At 44.1% G+C, this 14,320-nt stretch overlaps 1 protein-coding gene across 1 annotated transcript in view; it reads left to right on the top strand.

The window, feature by feature from the left end:
• Nucleotides 1-14,320, top strand: part of LOC127635233 (contactin-associated protein-like 2) — a 472,530-nt gene that overhangs the window by 223,685 nt on the left and 234,525 nt on the right. The window contains 2 exon segments of the mRNA XM_052115124.1: nucleotides 5,077-5,220; nucleotides 8,200-8,458. Of these exon segments, the coding sequence (XP_051971084.1) occupies nucleotides 5,077-5,220; nucleotides 8,200-8,458 (403 nt within the window).

The raw sequence follows: 14,320 nt of genomic DNA, 5'->3' as shown, positions 1-14,320 counted from the left end.
AGCAAAGCGTGGCGAGTCGTGCTCCTCCTCCCAGGGATTGGGGACAGTCTCGCCGCCCTCGCCAGCCCCCAAAGCAAGACCCAAGAGAAAACCCTGATGGTCTTGCACCTAGATTAGGGGGTAGCTCCCCTCTGGGACGGGGCGCGTGCTTCACTTCACCCCTCCCGGTACCCCCTCGAAGCCCCTCCATTCCCGCCACCTCTTGGTGTTTCGGGTTGCAGAGGCTTCCATCAAAATTGGGTGTTTTCGCTGTTCCTGCATTTTATTCAGGACGCAAAACACCCAACAACCCCTCAACAGGAAGTGTTAAAATATAATACCCATCTCAGAGATCCTGGCAGCGTGGAAACTCCTGCCGGATATATTCTTTTCTGTGGGTCTTATAAGGGCGTCAGGATTTAATTCACTCGCCGCTTTTCTGTGTTTCAACGGCGTGTTCTCACTACCGTAAACCGGATTTCTTTTTTTTGTAAAAAAAAAAAAAAAAACTCAATCTCCTGGTTAAAGGGGCCATGGTATGTGTTCCCCTTCCAGAGAGAGAGTTAGGTTATTACACTAAACACTTCCCGTTACTCATGGAGGGTGAGGGGTGGCGTCTGGCTTAGATCTTAAAGCTTGAACTACCCGTGGGTGTTCAAGTCCAAGATGATGCCTGTCAAGATGGTCGTGTCTCAAGCCCTACAACTCGTTTGGCTGGTCACCATCGATCTTATGACACACTTCTATACTTCATTTAGAAGTTCTGCCACAACATGGAAAGTTCCTGAGGTTCACTTCCGGGGGCGAAGCCTTCCAGGGTCAGGTTCTTTCACCCAGCCTAGCCCTTTTTACCCGCACATTCACAATGCATGATGTAGCTGGCTCCTTGCGACTCCGGAGCATCTGCATTCTGAACTATGTAGACGACTGGCTGATCCTAGCGCAGTTCCAGGAACTGGCAGTTCAGCACAGGGACATCGTCTTAGCTCATCTGTTTCTCTGGGGTTGAGGCTCAACGCCAAGAAAAGCATCCTCTCTCCCACTCAGAACACTGTCAATCGGGGCATCGTATGGAGTTCAATCACAATGCGGGCACAACTGTCTCCCGCTAGTATTGAGTCCATTCAGATCACCCTGAGCAAAGTCAGGCTAGGTCAAGGTTGCACTGTTATCAGTATCAACGATTTCCAGGTCTCAGGGCGAACGCGTCCACGGTGATCCCTCTGGACCTTCTGCTCATGAGACCATTTTTGTTGTGGCCAAAAGCCAGGGGATTTCTTCCAAGGGCCAAAACCCCTAGGCTAAATAGGGTTACGCGCCTCAGGCTTCGTTCCCTTTCTATGTGGTTCAGACCCCGGTTTTCTGCCTTGGGTCCCACTCTAGGTGCGTCTTGTTGTCACAGGCTGCTAACGACAGACGCCTCCCTGATGGGCGGGGTAGCGGCCTTAAGTGGTTGTCCAGCTTAAGGGGATAGGAGGGTCGTCAGCTCGGTTGTCACAGTCACTGTCTCGGGTTGATGGCTGTATTTCTGGCCCTGAAATACCTCCTCCTGAGGCTGCCATGTCTTGGTGCGGGTGGACAATGCAGCGGTAGCCTCTTACATAAATCATCAAGGAGACCCACGTTCTTGTCAGCTGTATTTCTGACACGTTGGGTTCTTCTTAGGGCCCAGGGCAAGCTCCTGTCACTCAGGTCAGTTATATCCCTGGATGCCCGTATATGGGAGCAGATTTACGGTCCAGACAGAAAATACCAACGGGGGAGTTAAGAACTCCACCCTAAGGTAGTAGCTGCCCAGAGTTCGCTGGCCGAACAGGGCTTGGTTCTCGGAGCTAATCTCTTCCCTCAACGGCTCGCCTTGGGCGATTCCGAACAGGACGGATCTTCTATCTCAGGCACAGGGCAATATTTCATCCCTGCCCCAAATTGTGGAATCTTTCATGTTTGGCCCCTAAGGGTACCGACTGAGGGACACAGGGCTCTCTCCTGAGGTTATCGAGACCTTTTTAAATGCCGGGCTTTTTCCACTTGGAACAAGTTTGGGTGAGATCTTAGGGCAGAAGAGGACCTCTTTGCCTCTATGAATAGCGCAATGTCTCCTCTACTTCTCCCTGAGTCACCCAGCCCCCCCTTGGGTCTGGAAGTTAAGTCACATACATGACCTACAGGGCATCTGTATGCATTTCTTTCCCCGGTTTCTCTGCTCCCAGGAGTCTTGGCCAGTGTTCACCAGCAAGGGTCTTGCCTCCTACTTATGGAGCTGCGCTGGCCGAACAGGATATGGTTCTCGGAGTTAATATCTCTCCTCTACGGTTCGCCTTGGTCGATTCCGAACAGGGAGGACCTTCTTTCTCAGGCTCAGGGGACATATTCATCCCCGGCCCGAATTGTGAAACCTTTCATGCTTGGCCCCTGTAGGGTACCAACTTTGGTTCGCAGGGCTTTCTCCTGAGGTTATCGAGACCACTTCAAGTGCTAGGGCTCCTTCCACTTGGAAATGATCTGGGTAGATTTTACAGGGCAGAAGAGGACCTCTTCGCCTATGTTGATAGTGCAATGTCTCCTCTACTTCTCCCTGAGTCAATAACCCCCGATCGTGGTGGCGCATACATGGCACTAATGTGCCTGCATGCGTTTCCTTCTAATAAGTTCATATTACAGAACCAGCTAACTGCCAGTTTGCTTCAGTTTTGGAGTCTCTGTAGAAAGAACTGTCAGCGGGCACTTGCCTCACCACTGCCAGGTTCTATGTGGCCTCCACTTCGGTTTGCCACGCCTCGGTGGGCGGGTGGGCTTCCTTGCTAGGACCTCTTCATAGGGTAAGACCCCCCTTTTTAAAACCTCTAGAGTTTGGTAGACTTCTGACTGTCAAGATGGTTTTTCATATGGCAATTACGTCTCTAAGGAGACTTGGGTACCTACAGGCTCTGTCTCTTTTGCCGGCCTGTTTTGAGTTGCCCCAGGTAGGACCAAAAGCATTATTTGCACAATCACCCTGACTACCTGCCCAAGGTCCTTTCTCGACCCTTGGCTAGTCATTCTCTAAGCCTTCTGCTCCCTGCCGTTTGTAATGCCGGAGCAGCTAAAGACTACTCAGACTTTGTCCAGTCTGTGCCCTTCAGAATTATGTCCACCGCATTTGCTAGTGGCGTAAAGTCAGGGCAGCAGTTCTTCACTTTGAAGCCGTGACCGGGTTGTCACTTTGGGTGAGGGACCTTACTGCCTGGGCCTACGAGGCGCGCAGTCAAGCTTCATCAGTAGGTTTTAGGGTGCACTCTACCAGAGGGCTCTCCTCCTCTAAAGCCTTGGCTAGAGGTCTCCCTCTGCAGCAAGTTTGTGGTGCGGCAGGTTGGCCCTCTCCGCGCACATTCATTAAACTTTTATAGTTTGGATGTTCTTGCCACTCTGGGCTCTTACGCCCTTGAGTTTTTATGACAAGTTTGTGTTGCGATAGGGTTCTCTTCGCACACATTCATCGAACTTTATGGGTTAGATGCTTTGCTACTCTGGGCTCTTATGCCCTTGAGTCGACATCTCAAGCTCATGTCTGAGACCTCTCGTGTTTTTGTGAGTACACTTCACAACCGTAGGGGTCCGGACAGCCCCAAGTGCGGCGGCGTGGGTATTGCATTCCCCGTAGTGCTTAGCAAAAGCGCAGCATCAAAGTGAAGCTTTTTGTAAAGGGAACGTCTCGGGTTACATGTGTAACCCTTGTTCCCTGAAAAAAGCGGAACGAGATGCAGCGCTTCTTTGCCGCACTGGGACGTCCCAGGACTGCTCTTCAAAAAGAAGTATCTGACGACACCTGGTGACGTATCCATTTATAGCCTGGCCGCAGGTGCATCTAATGATTACATCAGCCGAGGCTATAAATTCCGGTCAATGTTCACTGACGTGTTTCACACATTATTCAGCTCGGTTCACAGCTAGAGTTGTTCCCCGTAGCGCTTAGCAAAAGCGCAGCATCTCGTTCCGCTTTTTTCAGGGAACAAGGGTTACACATGTAACCCGAGACGATTTTATTTTAGTTAGATCTCTTCTTGTTCCCACACAGGGTGCTAACAGACTCAAAATAGAAGATCTGTAATTATATTAGAATACTTAGAGGATTTCAGCTGGATTTCAGTCACACTGTAGCCATCACACAATCCCAAGGGCATAAAGCTATGACTTTTTAAAAAGCTGATAAAAAGTGATGTCACACCAAGACACTTTTTTCCCAGGGAGGTTTTATACTTTGTCACGGAACGTTGGAAATTACATTTGCCTCTCTACACAGAATTAATGCAAACTAATAATGTGTAGCAGGATGTTAGTGATATCACACAGAAATAATGCATATTAACACTCACTGTAGTAGAATGAATATGAAATAGATTTTCAGTGATGTAAAAGATATGGTCTGAGAGCAAACGCTTATCTATTCAATTGAGCTCTGATGCTCCTGGTGTAGTCAGATGCTACAGGGCTGGTTACAGCTCAGTTGGTCTGGGACAAATTGACCCCAATTAAAGGGAAAGTGTCTGATTAATCGAGCTAAGGAGAGATCCAAACCGATAAGTTGTTTTCTGCTGGAGCATGGACTGAATTTACAAACAATTGCACTCATCAACTATTGTGTCTAAGCACCAATGCTTGTTGCTGGTTCTCGTTTTGAGTTTACAATATTAATAGTAGTTATTACATCAAGCAAAACTTGTTTGGTTTTTGAATCTGATTAGATTGTCTCAAATATGATATATTATAATATAATAACATAATGCATGATATACAGTATTTACTGTATATCATGCATTGTGTTAAAATAATACAGTATATAATCTATAGAATGCAGTATAATAACATGTAATACTGTATAGAGTATACTATATATATATATATATATATATATATATATATATATATATATATATATATATATACTGTGTGTAAATATGTTATTATTTTCTGTTTATATTTGTACTACTATCTTCCTGTGAACTCTTGTAGTCTTACTATAGATATCGTATCCTTAGGCTTGTTTGAAGCTGCTGAGTTGTAATGCTTTGATTCAGTTTTTTTGGCTTGGTTTTGAGATTCTGTGATTTTTGCATGTAGCTGACATTCGGAGGAATGCCTTATTCTGGGAAGCCAATCTCAGGAGGCAGAAGGAACTTCAAAGGCTGCATGGAGAGCATCAACTACAATGGAGAGAACATTACTGACCTGGCCAGAAGAAAGAAACTAGACACCTCTAGCTTTGTGAGTCCATTTCCTTTTCCATAAACTCTACAAACCATATGTAGGGATCTAATCAGAGTTTCAGTCTGTACTGCATAACATTCCCGTCATTACAGTTCTGTGCATATTTACATGTTTTGCTGGTTGTTTTTGCCTGGAGGGTTTTGTGGACGTGTATGACCATGAAGGGCTGAAGTTTTGCTCAAGCTGTGCAAGGTTGAAAAATGTGACTTAAAATGAAGAGTGCATTTCTTCTACCATGGTTCAGATATATTGATAAAGCTTGCTTTTTAAACCTCATATGAATCTGATTCATTTGTTCCAATGCGCTGATGAGAATCTTAATCATTTTCAGATATTATGAATGTTATAAGCACTTACAATAATCAAATTGCCACTGTCTATGTTGTAAAAAGACTGAAATAATTGCGTATCATATTGTTACACTTCATTAGATCTCAGAACTTAAAGCAAGCTTTAGAAATGTTATATTTATAAATGAAAATTGTTACATTTACACATTTTTGTTCCAAATCAAGCTCCAAATAAAGCTTCATGTGTGTTCTGTTTTCAGAACAAATAAAAAAAAAAACAGCTTGTAAAACTTTGATGAACGTGATCAGTGTTGGAGTTGGCTGTCCCCAGTTGCCTTTATTAATAAGAAAATAGCAGGGCTCTCTCCAGCTCCTCTCCAAATCTGACATGTGTCCACCATAGACAGGCTTTGAATTATTAAAGGATTATATTCAGGGTTGCTAAAACACATCACATGGGGGAAGGTTCTGTTATGAAGTGCTGAGAAAGGTTGAGTGCACTTTTCTGTTTCATTGTGACGAGACTGATTAAGTTCTCTATTTTTGAGTTGAGGCTGGAGTTTGTTTGGTGCCACAAAATTACCATTAAGAATGGTGTAGAGCTGTAGAGTTATGAATAAAAGCACTCTTCCATTCTCCTCTTTTCCACCTTAAGGTTTAGAAATCTATGCAGTGGCTTGAACATGCTGTAGCAGCACTTTGGGAGATCTATAAGCCCATATTCAACACGAAAGGCATCCAGTCATTTTCTTCCAATCGGTTTCTGTATTTCATATTTGTATTAAAACACTTTTTTAGTGCATTTAAGATGGTGTATACTGTATGAGAAATACAACTTACTGTACAGTGTGTTGATTTATAGCTGCTTCTCTACAGAGATATCGGTTTTGCAGAGTGGAAACCCGGTCTAACCAGTTTGCTTGTATAAGCTGGTCTAGCAGGTCAAGCAGCTGGTCTCTGAGCCGGCTAAATGAAAAGTGCCCAAAATGACTCTTAAACAGTGGTTGCGAACCAGAGGCCCTCAGCAAACTTCCAAGGGGAAATTTTAAATACATTTTTATAATACAACTTATTTTAAAGTTTTTTAGCATTCACCAATTCTTGAGATAAAGGTCAAAACAGGTTTAAAATCAGATTTAACATAAAAAAAAAAATTATAATAATAATAATAATAATTTTTGTAATGGACATAATTGTAGACAAGGGTCTCAACTAACAAACCACGTAAGGGGACTGGTTTTAATAAAAATACTTTCTGAAAATGTAAATTTATTCACTTCATAACTTACACCTTACTGTCATTTGGGTCAAATCTGTCAGACACACTAAAGGCATGCCATTTTAATTTTATACATATGTGGCAGGAGCATGTCGAACAGTCAAAAGGGGAACTTAAATAGGTGTTAGAATGTAGCCAACGACGCTACCAAGGGACTTCCACCCAAGGAATGTATTGCCTATCCTGCTACACATACAACAAGAGTGTAAAGTCTTTAGTTATTTAATTATGGAGTTAAGTGATAAAATACATTCTATAAATTTTTCTGTTTTCATACTATTCTGAAAATTTACAAATTTGTATATTTTTACATCTTAACCATGTGTTGTACACTAGAGTCATTTTGTTTTTTCCTCAGTCAAAGCTGCCTCTATTAGTTAAACTAAAATGCTAAAAGTTGTCCCACCATTCTGAATAGAAATGATCACAATTGGAATGACGGAGTTGACATGTTGAAGCTGTGAATGCAAAACTTAAACATTGTTTGTTTAAAATATGAGAAAAGTATAAAACTTACCAGACTATGTGTCCTAATGTTGCATCCTTCATGAGCAGGAAGTGGGAAAGGGGTACTCAGAGTTATAGCTGACCATGACATTGTCTGATTTATTAAGGATTATAAACAAAATCGGACAGAGTTGACACAAAGTGAGAACACAACTTTGAGAGACAACTTTGTTTTTTTATGGAAAATATAATTTAAAGTTTACTTTATGTATTGTTTGATATCTTACAGATCCCTACCTTTCATTATTTATGTTTATGAATTTGTTGCATTTTTAAACACTGTTTGGCAGTTTAACGTTGTGACCTTTTGAGATGAAATCCTTTAAAAATATAATTAATAAATGATCTGAGTCTACACAATTAATTTAGATTTAACTTTTTTTTTATTATTATGAATTGTTTGATTTTTAACATAAAGTTGACTTTTGTATGCAATATTTGTCCCTTATCTCAAGAATCAATGAAGTATAACATGTAAACATGTTTTTCTTATTTTAATTCAACAACTCCCTTCTACAAATGTTGTTTTTATTCATGAAACTTCTGGAGTCACAACATTAATCACAATTAATTATTTTAATCTATTGTGACTCTTTCTGTTAATTAAAACTTTGAAAACAAGCAGGTCTGTCATCTTTTGTCAACAAAGGAAATATATTTGCCTATAAAACAGTCCAACCTAACCAGCTTGGTCAGATGGGAGACCAGCTAACCACCTTTGGCTGGTTTAAGCTGTTTTCTTGTTGTTGTTGTTGTTGTTGTTGTTGTTGTTTGAAGGAAAATTATGTTTGATTTAACCATCTTAGAAAGTTTACTTGGTGAACAGCTGTGGTCTCCCAACACTTTTACATAAATGGCTTTTGAATGCACTTAAACTTCTGTATTTTGCCTCAATTTCAGCGGAACGTGACATTCTCCTGCATGGACTTGCACACGTTTCCTGTCTTTTTCAATGGCACCAGCTTCCTGCAGCTACCAGGCAGGAGGGACCATAATATGGTGTCTGTGGGTTTCCAGTTTCGATCGTGGAACCCCAGTGGTCTGCTCTTGTTCAGCTCCCTGGCAGATGGAATGCTGGAAGTGTCTCTAAACGATGGAAAAGTCACAGTGCACATCAATGTCAGCCAGCAGAAAAACATGCACGTAGACATTGCATCAGGTGAGCTGATGCTCTGCACCCACACATTGATTTATGGGCTGTTACATGGAAATCTCATTAGGTTTCATCAGCCTATTTTTAAGATGTGTTGTCTGCCTAGTATTGTAGCATCTAGTTGATAAATTTGTTTGTTTTTAAATGTTATCCATTTAAATACTCTGGGTCGGGAACACTTCTAACATAATTAATCAAGACTAATTGTAGCAAATGTTAAATAGCATTGTGCAGTATTTAAAGTTACATCCTGTTCCAGGGTTAAGTTTTATTTGTTCAGAGGATTCTCTTTCAAAGCTGAGTTTTCAGTTATGTTTCATTCATGCATACAATTTGTATCAATTATCCTAAAATTCCTTTTTGGACAATTGTTGTTGGACAGTTAGCATATAGGGCTGTAAAAATTATACAAAAATCATAGCTCACATAATTTGGTCTTGGAAGATTTTTGTGAAATAATATTTGAATTGGTGAAATCTCTGGCTTTTAATTGCAGACCTTGGAATCTTGGTAAATCTTAGCACAGTTTGTGAGTTTGTGGCATTGTTGAGATCTCCTCTGAAACTCTAGAGGAGACATACATATGTTAGATTTCTCTAGAAAATAATCAGAGAAGCAGGAATTTCTCCATTTACTCTCCCTTTAATCCCATTGCTTTCTAGGAGAAACAGAGGAAAAAACAAAGATACTGTATTAAACCAATTTCATTTGTGATTTATGCATTTTTTCCTCTGGGGAAGTCCAAATTTTGTCTTGGTCTGAACAATATTTATCTTTTCTATTTTGTTGATTTAAGAGGACTCTTGGTCAGTCTGAAACAGAGCTTTATCCCAAAGACACCTTTCGACATTCAGGACACACTTGCCAAACTCTTGAGCTAATAGGCCATTAGGAGAAAGGGTAGTTACTCTTACATTGTTAACCTCAAGGCTAATTGGGCACCAGTTGTTTTTTATCTCCTTTAAGAAAAGCAGATTGACTTCACATTGAACTCCAGTGTGGAGGAGGCAGGTAGTTACTTGATGGAGTTCCAGGCATAGTAAATGCTCAGTCAAGGCTATGAGATTGATGATGTGATCTGACACAGGCAAATAGTTCTCAATCCAAAAATTTCCGTTTAGTGTTCAGGACGTTAATTGATTTTCTGGATCAGTTGTTGACTGTTTCAGCAGAGGGAGAATTGATATGGATCTTCCACATGTCCTCCTGTACCACAGAGCAATATCAGTATGACTGAGGTTTACAGTACTCTCTTGGTCTCTGATAGATCGTGGGGCAGAACTCCCTGTGGTGTAGACCAGCATATTGTGTTTTGGATGCTGGTCCAGCATGAGTTGTGGAAAAGGTGTATCAAAATAATAGCACCATTTATACTACTGTATACGTTCTCTTTTATTTATTTTTTCAAGAGAGCTTCTCTTATCCTCTAAAACAGGGTTGGGGAACATCTGTCCTTTGAAAAGCAAAAAAAAAAGGCCTCTATTCCATTACATATAAAATAATAAATTGGGGCCACTATGCCTGATTGCGCACATCTTAAAAATGCATAAGAGGGTTTGCACGATTTTTGGTGTACTTCTACGACTTTTTCTTAACAACAAAATTATGACAATGTGATGTCATCGTGAGCAACAGCTTGCTACAAGTAAATAAATAACTAAATAGTTTAGCTAAGCTTTCAGTGGCAGCAAACTTGAGTGCTTCTCTTTCACCATATGGTCCCATTTGTTTGGGCCAAATGATACATTTATTTGTAGCAAGTTGTTGCACACAATAATGTCACAGTGATGTCATTTTGTTGTTTATAAAGTCATAGAAGTACGCCAAAAATTGTACAAGTGCTTTTAATGCTTTTTAAGATATGAGCAATCAAACATAGTGGGGGGCTATATGTTTTGTAAGAAAACATGTGTAACCCTTGTTCCCTGAAAAAGGCGGAACGAGATGTTGCGCTGCTAAGCGCTACGGGGGAACAGCTTTCGCTGTGAGCCGAGCTGAATAATGTGTGGAACACGTCAATGGACATTGACCGGAATTTATAGCCTCGGCTGATGTAATCATTAGATGCACCTGAGGCCAGGCTATAAATGGATACGTCACCAGGTGTCGTCAGATACTTCTTTTTGAAGAGCAGTCCTGGGACGTCCCAGTGCGGCAAAGCAGCGCAACATCTCGTTCCGCCTTTTTCAGGGAATAAGGGTTACACATGTAACCCGAGATGTTCCCTTTACAAAAGGCTTCACTACGATGTTGCGCTGCTAAGCGCTACGGGGAACGCAATACCCACGCCACCGCACTTGGGGCTGTCCGGACCCCTACGGTTGTGCAGTGTACTCACAAAAACGCGAGAGGTCTCAGACATGAGCTTGAGATGTCGACTCAAGGGCATAAGAGCCCGGAGTAGCATAAACATCTAAACCATTAATTTTTTGATGAATGTGTGCGGAGAGAACCAGTCTGCCGCATCACAAACCTGTTCAGGCATGAGCTGAGATGTCGACTCAAGGGCATAAGAGCCCAGAGTAGCAAAGCATCTAACCCACAAAGTTCGATGAATGTGTGCGAAAAGAACCCTATCGCAACACAAACTTGTCATAAAAACTGATGAATGTGAGCGGAGAGGACCAGCCTCCCGAATCACAAACTTGTTCAGGCATGAGCTGAGATGTCGACTCAAGGGCATAAGAGCCAAGAGTGGCAAGAACATCCAAACTATAAAAGTTTAATGAATGTGCGTGGAGAGGACCAACCTGCCGCACCACAAACTTGCTGCAGAGGGAGACCTCTAGCCAAGGCTTTAGAGGAGGAGAGCCCTCTGGAAGAGTGCGCCCTAAAACCTACTGGCGAAGCTTGAACGTGCGCCTCGTAGGCCCGGGCAGTAAGGTCCCTCACCCAAAGTGACAACCCGGTCACGGCTTCAAAGTGAAGAACTGCTGCCCTGACTTTACGCCACTAGCAAATGCGGTGGACATAATTCTGAAGGGCACAGACTGGACAAAGTCTGAGTAGTCTTTAGCTGCTCCGGCATTACAAACGGCAGGGAGCAGAAGGCTTAGAGAATGACTGGCCAAGGGTCGAGAAAGGCACCTTGGGCAGGTAGTCAGGGTGAGGGTGCAAAGAATGCTCTTGGTCCTACCTGGGGCAACTCAAAACAGGCCGGCAAAAGAGACAGAGCCTGTAGGTACCCAAGTCTCCTTAGAGACGTAATTGCCATATGAAAAACCATCTTGAGAGTCAGAAGTCTACCAAACGCTGACTCTAGAGGTTTTAAAAAGGGGGGTCTTACCCTATGAAGAGGTCCTAGCAAGGATGCCTCTTAGAGGGCACCCCGCCCACCAAGGCGTGGCAAGCCGAAGTGGGAGCCACATAGAACCTGGCAGTGAAATGGTAAATGGTCTGCACTTATATAGCGCTTTTTTCTAACCTCCGAGGTTACCAAAGCGCTTTACACTGTGTCCCAATCACCCATTCACACACACATTCATACACCAATGGCGGCAGAGCTGCCATGCAAGGCGCTAACCTACCATTGGGAGCAACTTGGGGTTCAGTGTCTTGCCCAAGGACACTTCGGCATGTGGAGTCGTGTGGGCCGGGATTCGAACCACCAACCCTGCGATTAGCAGCCGACCCACTCTACCACCTGAGCCACTGACAGTTCTTTCCACAGAAAATCCAGAACTGAAGCAAACTGGCAGTTAGCTGGTTCTGTAATTTGAACTTATTAGAAGGAAACGCATGCAGGAGCATTTGTGCCATGTATGCGCCACCACGATCAGCACCCCCGAGGGGGGGACTGGGTGACTCGGGGAGAAGTAGAGGAGACATTGCGCTATCAACAGAGGCGAAGCGGTCCTCTTCTGCTCTGTAAATTCTACCCAGATCAGTTCCAAGGGAGGGAGCCCTAGCACTTGAAATGGTCTCGATAACTTCAGGAGAAAGCCCTGTGAACCTCAGTTGGTACCCTACAGGGGCCAAGCATGAAAGGTTTCACAATTCGGGCCGGGGATGAATATGTCCCCCGAGCCTGAGAAAGAAGGTCCTACCTGTTCGGAATCGCCCAAGGCGAGCCGTCGAGGAGAGATATTAACTCCGAGAACCATATCCTGTTCAGCCAGCGCAGCGCCATTAATAGGAGGCAAGACCCTTGCTGGTGAACATTGCCAAGACTCCCGGGAGCAGAGAAACCGGGGAAAGAAACGCATACAGACGCTTTCTGGGTCATGTATGTGTCTTAACGTCCAGACCCAAGGGGGCTGGGTGATTTCAGGGAGAAGTAGAGGAGACATTGCACTATTCATAGAGGCGAAGAAGTCCTCTTCTGCCCTAAGATCTCACCCAAACTTGTTCCAAGTGGAAAAATCCCGGCATTTAAAAAGGTCTCGATAACCTCAGGAGAGAGCCCTGTGTCCCTCAGTTGGTACCCTTAGGGGCCAAACATGAAAGATTCCACAATTTGGGGCAGGGATGAAATATTGCCCTGTGCCTGAGACAGAAGCTCCTTCCTGTTCGGCATCGCCAAAGGCGAGCCGTCGAGGGAAGAGATTAGCTCCGAGAACCAAGCCCTGTTCGGCCAGCGCGGTGCTATCAGTAAGAGGAAAAAACCCTTGCTGGCGAACTCTGGGCAACGACTACCTTAGGGTGGAGTTTTTAACTCCCCCATTGGTATTTTCTGTCTGGACCGTAAATCTGCTCCCATATACGGGCATCCAGGGATATAACTGACCTGAGTGACAGGAGCTTGCCCTGGGCCCTACGGAGAACCCAACGTGTCAGAAATACAGCTGACAAGAAAGTGGGTCTCCTTGATGATTTATGTAAGAGGCTACCGCTGCATTGTCCACCCGCACCAAGACATGGCAGCCTCAGAAGGAGGTATTTCAGGGCCAGAAATACAGCCATCAACCCGAGACAGTGACTGTGACAACCGAGATGACGACTCTCCTATCCCCATAAGCTGGACGACCACTTAAGGCCGCTACCCCGCCCATCAGGGAGGCGTCTGTCGTTAGCAGCCTGCGACAACAAGACGCACCTAGAGTGGGACCCAAGGCAGAAAACCGGGGTCTGAACCACATAGAAAGGGAACGAAGCCTGAGGCGCGTAACCCTATTTAGCCTAGGGGTTTTGGCCCTTGGAAGAATCCCCTGGCTTTTGGCCACAACAAAAACGGTCTCATGAGAAGAAGGTCAAGAGGGATCACTGTGGACGCATTCGCCCTGAGACCTGGAAATCATTGATACTGATAACAGTGCAACCTTGACCTAGCCTGACTTTGCTCAGGGTGATCTAAATGGACTCAATCCTAGCGGGAGGCAGTTGTGCCCGCATTGTGATTGAACTCCATACGATGCCCCGATAGACAGTGTTCTGAGTGGGAGAGAGGACGCTTTTCTTGGCGTTGAGCCTCAACCCCAGAGAAACAGATGAGCTAAGACGATGTCCCTGTGCTGAACTGCCAGTTCCTGGAACTGCGCTAGGATCAGCCAGTCGTCTACATAATTCAGAATGCAGATGCCCCGGCGTCGCAAGGAGCCAGCGCTACATCATGCATTGTGAATGTGCGGGTAAAAATGGCTAGGCTGAGTGAAAGAACCTGACCCTGGAAGACTTCGCCCCCGGAAGTGAACCTCAGGAACTTTCCATGTTGTGGCAAAACTTCTAAATGAAGTATAGAAGTGCGTCATAAGATCGATGGTGGCCAGCCAAACGAGTTGTAGGGCTTGAGACACGACCGTCTTGACAGGCATCATCTTGGACTTGAACACCCACGGGTAGTTCAAGCTTTAAGATCTAAGCCAGACGCCACCCCTCACCCTCCATGGGTTACGGGAAGTATTTAGTGTAATAACCTAACTCTCTCTCTGG

The sequence above is a fragment of the Xyrauchen texanus genome, chromosome 42 (genome assembly GCF_025860055.1).
Source record: "Xyrauchen texanus isolate HMW12.3.18 chromosome 42, RBS_HiC_50CHRs, whole genome shotgun sequence".
NCBI lineage: Eukaryota > Metazoa > Chordata > Actinopteri > Cypriniformes > Catostomidae > Xyrauchen > Xyrauchen texanus.
This window is presented reverse-complemented; position numbering and strand designations above follow the sequence as displayed.